We start from the raw sequence: 19,462 nt of genomic DNA on the forward strand, positions 1-19,462 counted from the left end.
TAAAGCAGGGCAACAGAGATAGAGAAGGGGAGACACAAGATTCACTTCACAAGTAGACAGGACTTGGTGACTGAGCTGGATTTGACACACAGAGAAAAGGGCAAGTCAAAGATGCTTCCCATGGTTGTAAGAAATTAGATAGGATGACATCAATTTAGGTAATACAAGAACAAGTTAAATGAAGAGATAATAAATTTTGTTTTGAAGGTGCTGAGGTTAAAGTACCTCTGGAAGCAGGTCAAAGTGCCCAACAGGAAGTTGGACACATACGTTTGAATTTGAGGAACAAGGTCAGAACTGGAGCACATTAACCCTTTTACCCAGAATAGAGAATTTTAAGCCTGTGGACACGATCTTACCCTCGATGTAATGAACTGAATTCTTGAGGCAACTGCCAAAAGTTGACCAGTTCCATTTATTCTCATAGTTGTAAAAATTCCACGTAATTGTTAAAGTCTCTGTAGGCAATAACTTAAAGTGAGGCGGAACATTTTGTCTTGGTTTCTTGGTCTCTCTTTTTCTTTTTTTTCCCCTTCCCCTTTTGTTTGCCATTCTTTCTATCTACCTACTTATCTAGTTAAGGAAGATACAGGAAATATAAGGAAGTATAATATAAAAAAATTTGCTATTAAATATTTTCATACTTTGTCTTAATTGTAAAAGGCAAAGAAAAGAACATTTCACAATTCTACCTTTAACAAAACCTAAGTTAAATAATGATTTACCTAGATGACTCTCCCCTGATTTCCTCTGGCAAGTCACTGCCCCTTAATTAAACGACATTCCCCAGGCAGTCAAGTCCAGCTGTAGCTTTAACCACAGAGGTTCCTGAAACAATTCCACGGTCCTGTTGTTGCTTACTGTCAGAAGTTTGAGTCACACTGTACCTTTGTCTAACCGATGATGCCCTAGTTTCTTGGGAGGTGGAGAGGAAGGACCTGTTGGCAAGGAAACAGCTGCTTCCTTCCTGAGCCAGGGAAAACCAAGAAGGTGACAGATGGGCAGAGCATAAAAGTAGCCAAAAGTTGCACTGGTTCCTTGTTGGCAAGGATTTTCACTGAGGCACGATTGGGTATTTTAAAGCATATTAATGACTGAGAGAGTTTCATCTGCCTGGGTGCTCTGCTGAAGTTCAACAGGGCTTCCCACACATCTTCTACAATGGAAAAACTTTAAAATTTGCAGTGGTACAAAGAACCTGGCCTCAGCCTATGTACAGTGGGCTAAGACTGCAAGGCACTGTCCCATTTCACTTTAGGATTATGCCCAAAAGAATGCACTTTCTGGTTAAAAAAAAAAAAAGAAATTCTGTATAGTAGCTATATTTGTACAACTTATTAGAATTACTATTAAAATTTCATTAGAAAATGTTTTTTAAATATGTTTACTTTTATATATTTAATTTTAAAAGATTTGTTGCAAACTTTTATATTCTGCTCTTTTATCACCATCCCCCATCCACTTCTGTACCCAGAAACTTAAATATTCAAGGATTCCTGGGTAAAACAGACAACCACTGGATGGATAAAACTAACATTTTAAAAATACCTGTACATAGGTAAGTTATTGTTCTTCATCAAATAGAAATTAGCAATCACTGAAAATAACATTAAAAATTAGTGTGGGCATGAAGTATGGAATTTTAAAACATCAGTTTACTATGCTGATTAATTCAACATTTATATTTGCATCAGAACTTAATAATCGCATAAATAAATAGAGCTCTCAGTTATTTTAAAAAATCAAGGGATAACATATGTATTTAGACATATTAGCAGCGTAAAGATGTATGCTTCAACACACTTATTGGGAAAACGTCTGAAAATATTACACTGAATTCAAGGGCACCCGCAGGAATCTGACATAAAAGTTCTCTAGAATAACAACATTTCAGGAAATTCCAAAAAAGGAAAAGGGTAAAATAGGAAATAGCCTCAAATTAATCGACAAAGTTCAGTGCTTGTTCCAACTTCATTTTTCTCTCCATTGCAAAAACAAAAACAAAACCGAGTCTCAGGATGGGTGGGTGAATCACTTAGATGAAAGTTCATCTACTGGAATAAATGGAGAGGCCGCTTGGGCAGGTGACACAGGAGAGTCGGTGGTAGTGCTGACTTTCGCTGGTGAATTACAAGAAGATCCGGCACTGCTGCTGTTTCCATCAAGGGTATCGGAAGATACACACACACCAGGATCTGACAGCTGTGCAACGTCAGAAGAAAGCATGTTGGTGATGCCCTGGAAAAATCTCTTTGGCTGGTATTCAGTTTCCATTTCACATTTTCTTTTCAATGGTCCAAGAACACTTGGTCTAATGCAATTAATTGGACTCTGGCTTCTCCGGGTAGTAAATCGGGTCGTTGGGCTGGGAATAGGGCTTGGAGGCAATCCATTGCTACTCACAAAACTTTGCAAGGACGGTGAAAAACACTGCTTCCCAATTCCCCGGGTGGGTGACGGTGCTGGCGACACCGGAATGAAATCGATGCGTTTCGGGGAAGCGGATTTCTCCACGTCGTTGTCACTCAGGCTGAAACTTTCCTCCCAGGAGTGGCTTATCTGCATTGCGTTCTGCACCTCGCGCTCGTGGACGGTCTCTCGATTGATCAAGTCCATGCCCTCCTCCTGTTTGATCTGGTGCAAGCGGCTGCTGTGCATGCGGACGGGGGAGGCCGGTAGTAGCAGGCCGTGGCGGTTCGGGAACGTTGTGCTGTTTCGCCTGGCGCTCGGCGCCTCGGCCTGGAACACCGGCGAAGTGTCACTGAGGCCGTGGATCAGGGGGGCGCTGTTAGACCTCCTGAGGCCCCCGCCGCCACCACCGCTGCCGCTGCCGCCGCCCTCCGCCGGGCTCCCAACCGTGCCTGGAGGCAGCTCCAGGTCCAGCTCCATCTTCTCCTGAGCCATGTCGCGGGCAGGGAGGCGGGGGCGGTGCTCAAAGACCTAGGATTCCCATTCCCCGCAGTCCAGGGCCGCTGCCGCCGCCACCGCCACCGAGAATCTGTCAGCGGGCTCGTCCCTCTGCGCATGCGTGCCCCTTGGCGCAGGCGCCCTACAATGTCTCTCTTCGTGGCGCCCGCTTAACGCAGAATAGCTGCGTCGCAGCCCTAGGGGGAGGGGGAAGGAGTGGTTGGGCCGCCAGTCAGTACGTTCCTTCCGCTGGTATCTGTGAGCGCAGACCTGCTTTAACGCATATTAATAAAGTTACCACCATATTCAGGAGTATATATTTATAAAATTAGAGCTCTGAAAGAGAGGTCCTTGGCGATGTGGGGCTGTATGATTACGAGTGGAGTTCGTCCTAACCAGAGAGGCCTTCCCTGAGCAAGGGACCATCTCCTGAGATCCCAAGAAGCAGGCCAAAAGGATGGGGTGTAGAACTGCCTGGGAAGCGGGAAGCGAGGGCTGCCAGCTGGGTGGCTGGCGGGAACCAGGAAGGGAGGGAGGGAGTGTGGCCTGGAGTGGAGAGTAAGCTGGCAGGACGTGAGGTGGTGGACCTTTAACCTGAGAACAGTGAAAACTCGGAAGGTTTTCCAGCCATGGGTATAATGGCGACTGAAAAGGTCCATGGCTGCAGTCCGGGGAATAACGTTACTGGGAGATTAGAACCTACAGAAAAAGACCAGAGAGGAGGCAATCCTCGGGGCCAGAGATGATGGTAATTTGCAGTAAGGTGGTACTGTAGGAGAGGAGTTGGAGAGAATGGGAAAATCTGGAAGCTCGGTCAAAGAGGGAAAAAAACCAACCTGTATTACTATTGTTTTATTTAGAATCGTATTTCCAGCACAGGCATATGTGCTCAATCATGTTCATTTAGGATGAGGAATTTAATGAGGGGAAAACCAATAGGTCCTCGAACTTTAAAAATAAAAACACAATACTTGGCTCATGTAAGTAACATAAACTTTCATATCATTAAAAATCGGTTTATATTTATTCTTTAGTGTCTTCAGATTTTTTTTGCACATAACCAACTGTGTGCCAGGCAATGTGGTAGGAATTAGGCCCTAATATGGAGACACATTTAATTTCTATTTGGGGGGGAAGAGATAAATATATGGGCTATTTTTCAGATAGTGGTAAGCCTTAGGAAAAAATAAAATAGGGTGGTGTGATAGAGCACTACTGGTAGAAGGGAGGGGGCAATTAGATAGAGCTGGGATCTAAATGACGAGAACCAAGTCCTGCGGACATCTGGGGGAATGAATATTCCAACCATAGAGACTAGCAGGTGCAAAGGCCCAAGGCAAACTTAAGTGTGGTGAGCTGGCAAGAAAAGAAAAAAGGGCCGTGCCGCTGAAGCATAACGGGGGGGAGAGGTATGAGGGGGTAAAAGAGTTTGGCTTTTATTCTAAGTATGATGAAAAGCCACTGGGGAATTTTAAGCAGGAGAGTGATATTATCTGGTTTATGTTTTAGATATCACTTTGGCTCTGCGGAAAACAGGCTGAAAGAGGGCAGGAGTGGAGACAAAGATGGATTAGGAACCATGGCAACAGTACAGACAAGAGATTACTGGACTAGGGCTGTATCAATGGCGATGGGGGAGAAGTAGATGGATTCAGGATATGTTTTGGAAGTAGAACCTATAGGATGTGCAGACGGATTAGATTTAGATGGTGAAAGAAACAGATAATTCAAAGGCAACTCACAGGTGTTTTACGTAAACTGGGTAGATGGCAGTATCATTTACTGAGATAGGGAAAGAGTGTATTTAGAGGAGTAGAAATTAAGAGTTCTGTTTTGCTTGATTTGAGTTGGAAGTGTCTATTCGATATCCATGTGCCTAGGTGAACTGAAAGAGAGCTTAGTGATTTTTGTCTGGCCTACTTTTTGCAGTTGAAGAAAGTAAGATCCAGAGAGGCCAGCATAGTCAGCATCACATAGCTTGTTTAGTAGTGGGAACCAGTACCAGAATCCAGTATGAGAATCCTAATCCATGCCCTCTCCACTGTCTCTCAAACAGCTTTTAATTTGAAGTCCCCATAGAATACGCATCCTGGTAATGAAATAATGTTGATCATTCATACCTCTAGTTATAGAAACTGATTTAAATTTTCCAAGTGCCACACGCTATTCAAGGTGCATCGTATGTAGAATCTCATTTAATCCTCACACTAACCCTAGGAAGTAAGTAGCCTTGTTCCAGTTTGCAGGGGAAACTGAGATGCAGGGATTCAGTAATGTGCCCAGGATGACAGGAAGCGGTGGGACCTCGCCCTTCGGGCTCCAGAGCATGGGCACGATGGTGCCTCCTCCACGTGCAGTAACACTTCAGACTAGGAGAAACCACTTCCAGATTGTTTACACCTTTGTGAGTGCAATGGTATTTGAGACAGAATTTGAAGGACAGGTAGGATTTTAATAGGTGATATTTTATATAGAATTGGAAGCATGAGTATAAAATAGCAAATCTGCTAATACATAAAGTACATGGAGACGAATAGGTAATGGGAAAAAGTTGGAAATTAAAGTTGGAGTCAGAGAATTGGAGCTCTGAATGCCAAACAAAAGTGCCTGTATTTAACGTGTGGGGCAATAGGAAGCCGTTGACAAGAGGAATGACACAATGAGAGCTATGCTTTAGGGCCTGCCAGGTGGATGGATCTTAGATAGAGGGAAGTGGAAGAAGGAAGGTGGAAAGAACCAACATTTTCTAAGTGCCCAATGCTGCCAGGCCCTTTAAACACTATAGTTCCACTTAATTCTCATTGTAATCCTACAAAGCAGATACTGTTATGCTCATCTTATAAAGGGACAAGTTGAGGTTCAAAAATTGCAAAAGGCCCTATAGCTACATGGAAGAACAAAGATCTGAACCAATATGAATCAAGACCTCACTTCAAAACCTATATTCTTTTTGCTGCTTTCCCCATGAAACAACGGACAAAGGATTAATCCCCCAAATATACAAACAGCTCATGGAGCTCAATATCAAAAAAACAAACAATTCAATTAAAAAATGGGCGGAAGACCTCAATGGACATTTCACCAAAGAAGACATACAGATGGCCAAGAGATGAAAGATGAAAAGATGCTCAACATCACTAATTATTAGAGAAATGCAAATCAAAACTACAGTGAGGTATCACCTCACACCGGTCAGAATGCCCATTATCAAAAAATCTAGAGACTATAAATGCTGGAAAGGGTGGGGTGAAAAAGGAACCCTCCTGCACTGTTGGTGGGAATGTAAATTGATACAGCCACTATGGAGAACAGTATGGAGGTTCCTTCAAAAACTAAAAATAGGGCTTCCCTGGTGGCGCAGTGGTTGAGAGTCCGCCCGCCGATGCAGGAGACACGGGTTTGTGCCCCGGTCCGGGAAGATCCCACATGCCGCGGAGCAGCTGGGCCCGTGAGCCATGGCCAATGAACCTGCGCGTCCGGAGCCTGTGCTCTGCAATGGGAGAGGCCACAACAGTGAGAGGCCCACGTACCGCAAACAAACAAACAAAAAAACTAAAAATAGAACTACCATATGACCCAGGAATTCCACTACTGGGCATATACCCTGAGAAAACCATAATTCAAAAAGAGTCACGTACCACAATGTTCACTGCAGCACTATTTACAATTGCCAGGACATGGAACCAACCTAAATGTCCATTGACAGTTGAATGGATAAAGAAGATGTGGCACATATATACAATGGAATATTACTCAGCCATAAAAAGAAACGAAATTGAGTTATTTGTACTGAGGTGGATGGACCTAGAGTCTGTCATACAGAGTGAAGTAAGTCAGAAAGAGAAAAACAAATACCATATGCTAACACATACATATGGAATCTAAAAAAAAAGAAAAAATGGTACTGATGAACCTAGGGGCAGGAATAAAGATGCAGACATAGAGGATGGACTTGAGGACATGGGGGTGGGGGGTGGGGAGGAGGAAGCTGGGGCAAAGTGAGAGAGTAGCATCAACATATACACACTACCGAATGTAAAATAGCTAGCTAGTGGGAAGCAGCAGCATAGCAGAGGAAGATGAGCTCGGTGCTTTGCAATGACCTAGAGAGGTGGGATGGGGAGGGTAGGAGGCAGGCTCAGCGGGGAGGGGATGTGGGGATGTTTGTGTGCATGGGGCTGATTCACTTTGTTGTACGACAGAGACTAACACAGTATTGGAAGCAATTATACTCCAATAAAGATCTATTAAAAAAAATAAAGATGGAGAATTTGATGGTTAACTCTGAGATGAAAAGAGGGTCTAAACTAAAGTTGGGAATGGCAGAAAAAGGAGATGGATGTGGAGACCGGAAGGTAACAACCCAGAACCTGACTGCGTGGCTGTATGGAGGATAAACAGAGAGGAGTCACAAACAACTGAAGTTCAAGCATGAGCAGCTGAAAGAATGGTACAACAGTACTGAATAAAAACAGAAGAGAGAGGAAGAGCTTCCGTAAGAAAATCAATATTAGATGAATAGGAAAAAAGTATTAACTATAGAGCTTATTTTATAATATCCATAGCATATTGCTAATTTGCATATTACTAAATTATTTCTATCAATAGTGTGCCTCAAATGTGCCAACATTGTTCATCCATGTCTGGATAAACACAATAATTATCTTTACTAATAAAGCACAGAGATGGTGATAACTACAAAATCAAACATACACCTATTAGAGATCTTCACTTGTTTCCCTGTTTCTACCCTTCTTTCTACAGTCAATTCTCCACCCTATGTTAAAGGTCATCCTTAAAAATAAGACCTGAAGAGTCACTTCCCTATTCAAAACTCTTTGGTGGATTCCCACTCGGGGGGGAAAAAGCCGAGGTCATTACAATGACCTATAGAGCTCTATCTGGGTCCCTGCCATCCCTCTGCCTACCCACCCAGTCACTGCCTTCCTCCAACTGCAGAGACCTCCTTGCTATGCTTCGGCATGCTCCCCCGCCACCTAGCTTACTCTTCTTCCAGTGGACATCAAATTGTTCCCTCCCTTCAGCTCTCTGTGCGAATGACCTTTCCTTGTAAAAAGCAACAACAGTTCCCAATACCAAGTCTACACTCCCATCCCCCTCACTCTGTTTTCATTTTCCTCCAGAGCACCACATGACAATATGTATACGTTGTTTTCTTGCCTCATCCTCAAGAAGGCAAACTCCATGAGGGCAAGGCCTTTGCTCTGTTCCTTGCCATAAGCCTAGTATCTAGAACAGGGCCTGGCACATAGCACTCAGTAAGCAGTTGTTGAGTCATTGTGCAAGTGAATGATGAATGAATGAATGGACTAATGTAGCTCTGTCCAAAAGGGAAGAAAACTCTGGTATTTGAAAGTCCAGAAAAGCCTAATAGGCTTTTCTAGACTGATTCTAAGTGCTCCTTACTTTGACAATTCCTTTTCTCATATCAAGAATATCATTATTAGTTACAGGGCCCTCCAGCCCATGCAGGTAGGCTACCCGAACAAACCATTATGTGAACCAAGACGTTTAAGTCCTAAGTTTCCATTCTTTTTAAACCATCTGCTTATACACACTTGACAGAGTTAAAATGCTCAGGGCTGAGGATTCTAAGCAGTATGTAGTATATTGAGTTAGTGCTTCGTCTCAAAGGAATAAAAGATAAATGAAAGAAAAGAGCAGCTATAAAATGCAATTCAGCCTGTTGCAAAAATAATACCAGAGGCAGGTCTAGATCTTCCCTAAGTCAATTCACCCTTCTGGTTTCACTCCGGGTATGAATTAAATACCACACTTAGGAGTAAGTCATAAACTCAAACATCTACTCATTAAACTTTATTATGATTAATATTTTATTTTTTCAGACTAACAGGTAGTTTCCTTTTAATTCCTAGGAGCAATTTCTTTTAACTCAACATTTTATTTTTGAGATTCAACATAATGTTGCTGTATAGTATTCTACCCTTTAAATGTACCACAATTTATTTATCCATTCAAACAGTAGTGGAAGTTTGCACCGTTTACAGTTTGGGGCCACAGCAAATAGGAGTTCTATAAACATCTAGGAGCAATTTTTGACTATTAAACCCCCAAGCATATAAAAAGGCAGATATCCACCTCTGAATCCATATTGAATGAATGTGAAATACAAAAATATGTGTACATGTATAATCTGAGATGAGCTGGAAAATGTCTCCATATCCCACATTAATTAATATCACCTATCTAGAATAAAAATATTGCAGAGGAAAAGTGTACTTTCAAAGCATAGGAGCTCAGGACTGTTAACTGGTACAACAACTTAGGGAAAATGTTTGGCAGTACATCATACTACCTACTAAAAGAAAATATATGCATGTTCTATGATTAAGAAATTCCACTTTGGGGTATATATCCAAGAGAAATGAGTACTTATGTCTACTGAAAGCCATGTACAAGAATGTTCCTTGCATTTTTATTCATAATAGCCCCAAACTGGAAACAACCCAAATGTCCATGAACAGAACAGTCAAAAGGGTGAACACATTATACAATGGAATTCTTTACTCAACAAGATGGATGAGTTACAGTACAATGTTGAATGAAAGAAATCAAACACATAAGAGTGCATACCCTTTGACTACCTCTTTATGCGGTTCAAGAACAGCCAAAAGCAATCGATGGAGGTAGCAGCCAAAATAGTGGTTACCCTTGGGACTACTAACTGGGAGGGACACAAGGAAATGTTCCATATCCTGTTCTGGGTGCTGTTGACACAGGCATCAACATAGGTAAAAAATTATTAAGTACTTAAAATGTATACACTTTATTGCATATCAAGTTTGTCCTCAAAATGTTATCGATACAGAGAAAAACAGAATGGGAACTTGGAATGTAAATGGAGGACAAAACAGAATAAGAATGTACTTTAGTCGGGATGAAGATATTTTGTTCAAACGCTAACCACGAGTCTAACTCTAAACTCGAACACTAAGCTTCCAAATCTCTCTAACACACAACATTATCAGGGGAAGAATAGCTAGGTGGCCTTGACAGGACAAAGAAAGCAGACAGAAACACACACATACGCCCTTCAAGCTGCCTTTCACTGGGGCCCTAAACACCAATAGACTCCAGGAGCCTCACACAAACACTGGACACTTGTCTGAGGCCAGTTACAGATCACCAACAGAATGATCCGTTCTCCTTGGCCCTGTTCCCAAAGAGCCCTCAAAGTTACTTATTTCTATGAAGGCATGAAAGAGGAAATGAAGCCCATTTTACAGCCTTTGACTTTCTCAACTGCAATCCGTGTACTCTGTTCAGTCGGTTCTGCAGTATCCTCCTAAGCATAATTCATGAAAAGAAACAGAGTTAAAGTAACGTCAGAGGAACTCAGCGGGGCCTGTTATTACATATGGAAGGAATGAGAATTGTGTTTGAGGACGCAACTTTGGCCGCAGGGAACTTATTTTGTTATCATAATGAAAGAAAAATAGTAGATGATCTCAGAAACTGTTATCAACCATTTACTGTACACTTACTGAGAGCCAGTAAGTACAGAGACTCTTCCTAGCATCTACCCTCGAGGTTGCTTAATCTAATCCTTAAAACTTTAAAGCAGCAGCAAGGATTAGAAGATCAAAGCACGAAGCTTACTAAGGGGCTTTTGACCCGCTCACCTTTCATTTTCGATAACTGCTAAAAGCCATCACGCCACTTGCATGGAGCCACAATCTTTATAGGGAAGAAGTAAAAAGGCAGAAAGGGGGCCTCAAAGGCCTGACAGAGGAGCCTTAAACAGCCTAGGTCCTCACCAAAGTTCAAGCAAACAACTATATGTGAATTGTAGTTATTTTGTTCAATTTTTTTCAAGGGAGAATATCAGGGAAGATATTAAAAATAGCCATCCAGCCCCCACTCTCTACCTTAAGTCGTTCGACTAAAGTAGAACAATGAGTTGGTATCATTTTTTGATCCTCGCCAATTTTATACATTTTAGGCAGTACCCATTTTTTAGTGCCTTCTCTTTGGCATTAAACTTCTCCTAGGCCATAAACCAAGGTTATGATTGTTGTCCTTTACTGTTTTCATGTTTCTCTCTACCTGTCTGCTATCTTTCCCTTAAAAGATTAGCCCATCTGGCAAGCAAGAAAAAAGAACTGATGTCTTTACGGATAATGTATAAAGTTAACTTTGAAACATGCAAAAGCTGCAAATCTAGTTGGATTATATACTTGGGTCTTCCAGTTGGATGTCTGGGAAACTTCTAAAAGGGCTCAACATATTAGTGCCAGTAGGACTATAGCAAAAAAAAAAAAAAGGTACCAAACCTGGAGTCAGACAATCACACTTCCAGCACAGTGAACATGGACAAGTCTGTCAACTTCTCTGGGTTTGCTTTTCTCATTTATGAAGTGGGGACACAACCTCTTTGTTGTAAAGATCAAACGAGCTATGTCCGTAACAGGCCTTGCAAATGGTAAAGGCCCTATACAAACAGGCTTCTCTCAATGAAAATACTTAGTGCTATGATTGCAAAATGACCCTGCCTACTCTTCCCCTACTCTCATCAAAAAGCTTCCTTTGTTTTCTTGCTTTTAGTTTGATTCTGTGAAATAAAATTCTCTCCCCGCCTTCTTCCCTAAGACAATTAGTCATTTTTAGAGACACACAGTTTCTGTGGTCTCAGAAGTATGAACTGAAAAGTTCATGTGCAATTAGGTGGACAATTTCTAAGAAGGAGAAATAAGAAAAAACACATTTCTAAGAATTTCACTCTCTGAGTCTGCCTGAGAAGAGATGGACCCCACAGGGTGGAGAGGCCATCAGGAACTAAAAATGTGGCTAGATCAGTGAATCCTGTTCCCCGCAGCAAGTCATTTGTCTGTCCCCAACAGCAGCAGCTACCCTCCCTGATCGCGCTGAACTTTTCAACTGGGACTAATCCCACAGGCTTATTCTCACTTATTCATTTTAAACCCTGTTTTGGATTCTGCTGTCGTGCTACTGTCTTTGCTGGCATATAATGAACTGCACAGACACACATTAGGCTGAGCCTGATAAACAAGATGAACCCAGCCACTCTCAGACAAAACCGGAAGAGGAAAGGGGAAGGGACCAGAAAAAGATGCAAGAAGTTTCAAGAGATGCATTCCTCGAGATGCACACCCTTCTCTCCAGGTAGCTGACTCCTTGTAGGTATGTTTTGAAGATCACGCCAAACGATCTTAAGAAGTTTGAAGCTGCTGCCCCAGACCTAAAGATTCATAAACTACATGCTTTAGGGAAATGTTTTGGCTTTAGAGGATGACAGCTGCATAGCCAAGAGTCACCTAACCTCTAAGACGCTTGAAGAAAGTGGATTCTATGACTGAGAGAGAGGGCAGTTTCTAATGTGTTCTTTTCCTTTCACCCAGCTATACTTTAAGCTAATATGTATTATGGAGGGGTGCTCTATTTCCTCCTATCTCATACTTACTAATTTATAAACTGAATGCAACCGTAATTCACCATCTGTATGCCTTTTCCACCTGCAGCTCAACTTGTTGGTAGGAAATGAAGTTTCACCACCCATGGAGTTCTATCATCTGAAAGTTCCACTTATTAGGAAGTGGTACAGATTTTTCTTCTTCACTCTCCATTTGAAAACTCAAAGTCTAAAAGAGGAGCCTTCTTCAGCCCTTATGGTTGTGACACTTTTACCAGACAATGTCGTCATCATGATCATCATCATCATACAATAGTAGCTTACATTTACTGAGGGCATATGTGCCAGGTACCCTTCTAAGTACTGTGTGTGTATGAACTCATTTAATCCCTACACCATTTCTAGGATTATGACCCTCATTTTATAGATGAGGGAAAGGAGGAACAGAGAGGTTAACGTAGGGGCCTGAGATGACATAACCAGTTAAGGGGTAGAGGAATTTAAGCCCAGGGGTCTGGCTTTCAGAGGCTCAGGTAACACAAGTGGATTCCTCAAACCTGCCATGTTCATGGTGCTCCAGGCTATTTTGAAAGAATGATGGTGGACCTGACACGTACAGGATAATCATTCTGCTTATCAGAAAGACAGATGAGGGATCCATGTAATTGCATGGGCTTACAGACACTAGCGAGGTTACAAAATTCAGCAATTAATAAATGCCCTACTTGCCCCAAAGCAGTCCCGAAAACGAATGCGAAGTGTTAGAACCACAGAATGTCAGCTCTGAAAGGAGCTTTACAAATCACCTACACTAACCTTTATCAGCAAGGAATTAGGTTCAGAGAGAGCCAGTGATTTCTTCAAGGTCAAAAAGGCATCCAGCACAGAGGCAAGACGTTTTATTTAAGTCATAGAAATTGCTTCCTCATGTTTGCTCTCTGGGTTCCCCTTTCACTTTCAACTCTTTCTCTAAACAAACAGCATCCACTTCCATGGTTTCAACTATGACCAATGTGCTGACGTCTCTCAGATTCATGTCCCTAAGTAGGGCTGTCCTATCTCTAGACTGTAATATGTAACTACCTACTAGACAATTCCACTCCACTTTTCACAGGTCCTTCAAAGCTGTCTGTGAACAAGCTCACTTCTCCCTACCCCAGACCCACTCTTCTCTTGAGAATGAATTACACAATAATCTCTCCAGACAGCCACAGCAAAACTGCACAGATTCTAGATCTCTCCACCCCTTCATGTCTTCCATCTAAACCATCACTAAATCTCTTCAATTTTACTTGCTTAACATCTGATAGCCTCCCCTTTCTTTCTGGCCTCTATTACTAAAGCATTCCGTCTGCCCCTCAACTACAACAGCTTCAATGAGTCTTGGGCATGTGAGGATGGCTCCAATCCTACCCAATTTGCATAAGTGCTGCCAGGATGAATTTTCTGAAATAATCTCATCACAAGAGCAGACAGACAGGCTACAGAGAGGAAGACAGACTGAAAAGAAGGAAGGAGGGTGGCAGGGAGGAAGGAAGAGGCTAACCCTAGTATCTGCCCAAATTGCTCTAAAGCTCTACTTCCTTTGAATGGAAAGTACTACAACACAGTATTTAAGAAATCATGCTCTGAAGTCAGAGAATCTGGGTTTAAATCCTGACTGTGTAACTTACACAGGCGTGGCTTGGGGGTCAAGTTACTTCCCCTCCTTGAGACTCAGTTTCCTCATCGAAAAATGAGGTAATAGTCCCTCTATCAAATGACTGTTGTGAACATTAATTGAGGTAATACGCACGAAACTCTTAGAACACAGCCAGACATGAGATTTCTCAAAACAGATCCTAGAACCATAACCAGTACATCTTATTTAACCAGACTGTTGCCTCACTTCTCTTTCCTAGGCACCAACCACCTAGCCAGCTCTTCCTGCAGTATGTATTGAGTGCCGCATCTACATGCAGTTCAGTTTGGAGACTGAACAAATACTGGTGACAAAGCTTCTCTGCTAGAACTCTGAGATTTCAAAATCCTTCAAACCACAAAACACTCAAAATCTGTTACAATGAAGGCTCTGTGGCGGGTATTATAAAGATGAAAAAGACCCCAGGGAAGTTGAGAATCCAGGAAGGAGGTAAGCAGCACATTATTAACCATACAATAAGCTAGTCCTCATATCCTCAGCCTTAAGAGAGCATCAGGATCATCTGCGGAATTTTTAAAACAAACACAACAGAGCCCCAGTACAGAGATTCTCACTCGATAGGCCCGGGACCTGGTATTGCCATTTTTATTAAAAAAAAAAATTCTCCAAGTGAATCTGATGTGCTCCGAAGGTTGGAAACTCCTGGAATGAAAAGCATCTCTACTGCTCACAAGTACTTATTAAAATATTAACATTTTAGAAGAGCCTGTGCTCCGCAACGAGAGGCTGCGATAGTGAGAGGCCCACGTACCGCAATGAAGAGTGGCCCCCAGTTGCCGCAACTGGGGAAAGCCCTCGCACAGAAACGAAGACCCAACACAGCAAAAATAAATTAAAATAAATTAATAAACTCCTACCCCCAACATCTAAAAAATATATATATATTAACATTTTAGAAGATGAGGAGATTGCTTTCAGCTGATTGAGGGGAATAACAGAAAGTCTATGAAGAATTCTTGCAAACAGGATCCCCAGGGAGTCTGTTCTAACCTGCCCAATTTGGAGCATGAGAGCCATCTTCCAATAATAACACTAGCTGAGTGAAACCTTTATGTGAGAATTTTTGTTTTTCTGTTATCTGGACTCCTTCCTATCCCTGTTTTGACCTGGAGAGGACAGGACCTCAGCAAGATGGCCAAAGGCTGAGAAAGAGGCTTTTTGCCTGCAGCAGGCCTTACCGAAGGAGGGGAAGAAGAGCTGAAATGAAGTTGGAGGCTCTGCCAATCACATTGGAGATACCAGCAGCAAACCGTGATTTAAAATGACACTTGTCGGGCTTCCCTGGTGGCGCAGTGGTTGGGAGTCCGCCTGCCGATGCAGGGGACACGGGTTCGTGACCCGGTCCGGAAAGATCCCACATGCCGCGGAGCGGCTGGGCCCGTGAGCCATGGCCACTGAGCCTGCGCGTCCGGAGCCTGTGCTCCGCAACGCAACGGGAGAGGCCACAACAGCGAGAGGCCTGCGTACCGCAAAAAAAATAAAATAAATAAAAGAAAATGACACTTGTCAAATGTGGCAGAAATGCTGAAGGATTTGGTTTTGTTTGCAGGGAGGGAGGATGATGTCTGGGAGATACCTGGGGATCTTAGGGAGAGGCAGAGGGAGGGAGCTAGAAACAGAGGGAGGGAGTGTGCAGGAATTGGGAGGAGCTGCACCTTAGGTGGGTGATAAGAAACTGGAGGAAGCCAGTATACTATGCTCTGAAAAATGTGGTTGATTCAAACTGAGAAAACATTTTTCAAGTTCTGACGGGGTGCCAGGTGCTTCCGCATAGACTCAGAGGAAAGCAAGCAATAAAACATCACCATGACGGGTCATGGAAGGGTTCTTAAGGACAGGATTTTCTTAAACTTTTTTTCTTTCCCGAGAAGTGACTAGTGGTAAGAGAAATACTAATGATAGGAAAGGAAAGATAATTGGGACAGAAAGTCCTGGAGTGAGTGGAGGAAATGGAATTGGGGGCACAAGCAACAGGTTATAAATATTTATTTAAAGTCTATAAAAATAACCTTTAGCTTTAGAGAAGTCAAATCTGGGGGAATTACATCGCTCTTTTCTTCATCAATAATAGCTAGTTACAGTTTCAGAGGGCTGCTTACATTTGATGTACTCCATCACTGACAACATGACAACATGAAAACTTCCACTTTTCTTCAGCAAAAATGAAGGGAAAATGCAATTAATGCTAGTGCTTTTATTATACTTAGCAGTTCTGGAAGCCGGATATAGACTATAAGCTAGAAAAAACCCACAGCCTAGGCTTCCCTGGTGGCGCAGTGGTTGGGAGTCCATCTGCTAGTGCAGGGGACACGGGTTTGAGCCCTGGTCCGGGAAGATCCCACATGCGGCAGAGCAACTGGACCTGGGCGCCACAGCTGCTGAGCTTGTGCTCTAGGGCCCGTGAGCTACAACTACTGAGCCCGCGTGCCACAACTACTGAAGCCCGTGTGCCTAGAGCTCGCGCTCTGCAACAAGAGAAGCCACTGCAATGAGATACTGCAATGAGAAGCCTGTGCACCGCAAGGAAGACTGGCCCCCACTCACCGCAATTAGAGAAAGCCCGCGTGCAGCAACGAAGACCCAACGCAGCCAAAAATAAAATAAAATAATTTTTTAAATGTATATAATGTTTTAATTTTTAAAATAAGATGAGGGAACTAGGGATATATTATTGGGTTTGAAGAAGTTGTGCATTTAATGAAGCAAATATTTAATTTCTTCAAATGCTTCCACCACTTTTCCCAATAGTGTGACTAAGTTAACTGTCTACACGTGTGCCCAGTATCTCGCTTCAGTTTATTATCAACAACTGAAATGCTTCCGAGGGCAGGCAGACAGAGGAGTGATAGCACTACAAGAAAGAGCATTTGCACTCAGCAGACTGGAGAGCTGGGGGGCATCTAAAGGAGACAGACAGCCACTGTGCAATTCTAGCCAACTGTTGCCTTTGCAGAAAAGGGTGTCATTCAATGCTGAAGCTTCTAATTTTTCAAGAGAGGCTGAGCATTCAGATTTTCAAAACCATGGATTCTCACAATCTGTACATGTTAAATTACAAAAAAATAAAAAAGCTAATTAACACGCTGGGTGGGCCTGATCAAAAGGATATAAACGCTGGTTTAGGCTCTGAGGCACCAGCTCATGACCTCTGAAAACCCATTCTTTTCTCTCATTTTTTTTTTTTAAAAACATCTTTATTGGAGTGTAATTGCTTTACAATGGTGTGTTAGTTTCTGCTTTATAACAAAGTGAATCAGTTATACATATACATATGTTCCCATATCTCTTCCCTCTTGCGTCTCCCTCCCTCCCACCCTCCCTATCCCACCCCTCTAGGTGGTCACAAAGCACCGAGCTGATCTCCCTGTGCTATGCGGCTGCTTCCCACTAGCTATCTATTGGTAGTGTATATATGTCCATGCCACTCTAGTCTCAGCCCTCTTTCCCCAGGACTGTCATTCCTGGTCTGCTACATGATGACCCCTCCTTCCACAATATCCTTTGTCATTTTTCTTTATACTCAACCTAGTCTCTGGCTACAGGCTAAGAGGACAGCAGCCATGTCTTAGAAGTAAAGGGAAACCCTGCAGTGCTTGACCTGGGGCCTGGTGCACGTCAGGAACATGAGAATGATGGTGGGTGATACCTTTGAAACCTCTCCTAGTGGATGATGGATGCATCCAGTTTTTCCTTTTCTTCCCACTGCCACCCCTACCAGCACCAGTTATAACCAGCCCTGTGTCTTACTGACTTCTCTTACTGTTTTTAATAATTTTCCAGTTGATTCTCTTCTTTCTAGGTACGTACTTCAAATATCTACAAATAATAAGTTCCACTTCAGTGTTTATATCTATTACTACTTTCTCTTGTCTCCTGGCTGGTACTTTCTGAGTCAGGTTTATAATTTCAATGAAAATGAGCATTCTTATCATGCATTTGACTTAAATGGGAATGCTTCTTGTGTTTCACAAAATATGATGCTGCTTTGTCATGAGACTATGCGGTATTTAAAATAAAGCAACAAAAGTAACATATCCTTATTCTAATTTTACTAAGTTTAAATTTTTTCTTTATAATCCAGAATGTGTGTTGGATATGTTTTCTGTTACCAAAGACTGATTTTATTTATTCTTATGAAGTTAAGTTTATTGACATATAATTTACATGCAATAAAATTCACCTTTATAAAGAATACGGTTCAGTGAGTTGTGACGAATGTATATAGTCACATAACCATTGCCACAATCAATATATCATTGGATGTTGAATTTTAGCAAAGCATTTTTGTCACCTGTTAAGATGACAATATAGATTTTTCTTTTTTGATCTAATATGGAGCCCAGCTTCTCCAATACTGAACCAAGCTCACATTCCTGTGATGTGCCCCACTTGACCACGTATTTATTTAATGTACTGCTAAATTCTATTTGATGGTATTTTATTGAAGGGTTTTGCATCGATATTCATAAGCCGGATTGATCTTCGGTGTGTGTGAGCATACACATGTACATGTTCATACACACTATCTTTGTGAAGTTCTGATATAAAGATCATTTTGGAATAAAAAAAACTTGGGGGCTTCCCTGGTGGCGCAGTGGTTGAGAGTCCGCCTGCCGATGCAGGGGACACGGGTTCGTGCCCCGGTCCGGGAAGATCCCACATGCCGCGGAGTGGCTGGGCCCGTGAGCCATGGCCGCTGAGCCTGCGCGTCCGGAGCCTGTGCTCCGCAATGGGAGAGGCCACAGCAGTGAGGGGGCCCCGGAACCCCAAAAAAAAAAAAAAAAAAAAAAAACTTGGAAGTTTGCCTTTTGCTCTTTGCTTAGAAAAAGCTGTAACAGTAATGTGAACACTCATCCAGGTTTACATGGGAAAGCTCCAGTTTACATCACTTGTCCCAAGTAAAACTCCCTTTAATAAATTATATGGTCACCCTACTTAATATCTTTGAATGTTGGAAGAATTTACTGAGGCCAACTGGACCTTGCACTTTGAATTTAGAAAGCATCTTCTGATAACTTTTCATTTCTTCCATGGTTATTGATTTAAGCTCTCTCTCCTGGGAGCCACTTTGAAACAGTAAAATTTCCTAGAAATATACTTCATCTATCTCCATGGAATTTCACACAGTACCTTACAATATTTTTTGGTTATTTCTTCTTTTTGGTCTTTAATTTTGTTGACTTTTACTTTCTCTGGTAATAAGAGAACAAAAGACATACTTGTTCACCGTACAAAATTTAAAAAATAAAAACACAAATAAAAACAAAATTTAAAAAATAAAAACACATACAAAGTTAAAAATTACCCATTACTCAGAAATAATTACTGTTGACACTGTCATGTGGAACATTTCAGACTTTTGGCTGCCTACAAACCTACCTTCCTACCTACACACAGCGTTTATTAATCAGTCTCTTCCTTGTTATATGGTGTGACCATCT

General features: G+C 42.2%; 2 protein-coding genes across 6 annotated transcripts in view; both read right to left on the minus strand.

Moving 5' to 3' along the window:
* PIP5K1B (phosphatidylinositol-4-phosphate 5-kinase type 1 beta) overlaps nucleotides 1–19,462 on the minus strand; it is a 321,872-nt gene that overhangs the window by 246,760 nt on the left and 55,650 nt on the right. The window lies entirely within an intron of this gene.
* Nucleotides 1,312–3,154, minus strand: PABIR1 (PP2A Aalpha (PPP2R1A) and B55A (PPP2R2A) interacting phosphatase regulator 1). Its single transcript, XM_027105738.1, has one exon. It carries the CDS (start codon nucleotides 2,902–2,904, stop codon nucleotides 2,032–2,034), a length of 873 nt encoding a protein of 290 aa, XP_026961539.1. The 5' UTR covers nucleotides 2,905–3,154; the 3' UTR covers nucleotides 1,312–2,031.

The sequence above is a fragment of the Aethalodelphis obliquidens genome, unplaced genomic scaffold (genome assembly GCF_003676395.1).
Source record: "Aethalodelphis obliquidens isolate GAN/ISIS:26980383/991018 unplaced genomic scaffold, ASM367639v1 scaffold7, whole genome shotgun sequence".
NCBI lineage: Eukaryota > Metazoa > Chordata > Mammalia > Artiodactyla > Delphinidae > Aethalodelphis > Aethalodelphis obliquidens.

Coding starts and splice junctions, on each gene's coding strand:
- PABIR1 (XM_027105738.1), bottom strand. CDS start 2,904: ATGGCTCAGGAGAAGATGGAGCTGGACCTGGAGCTGCCTCCAGGCACG.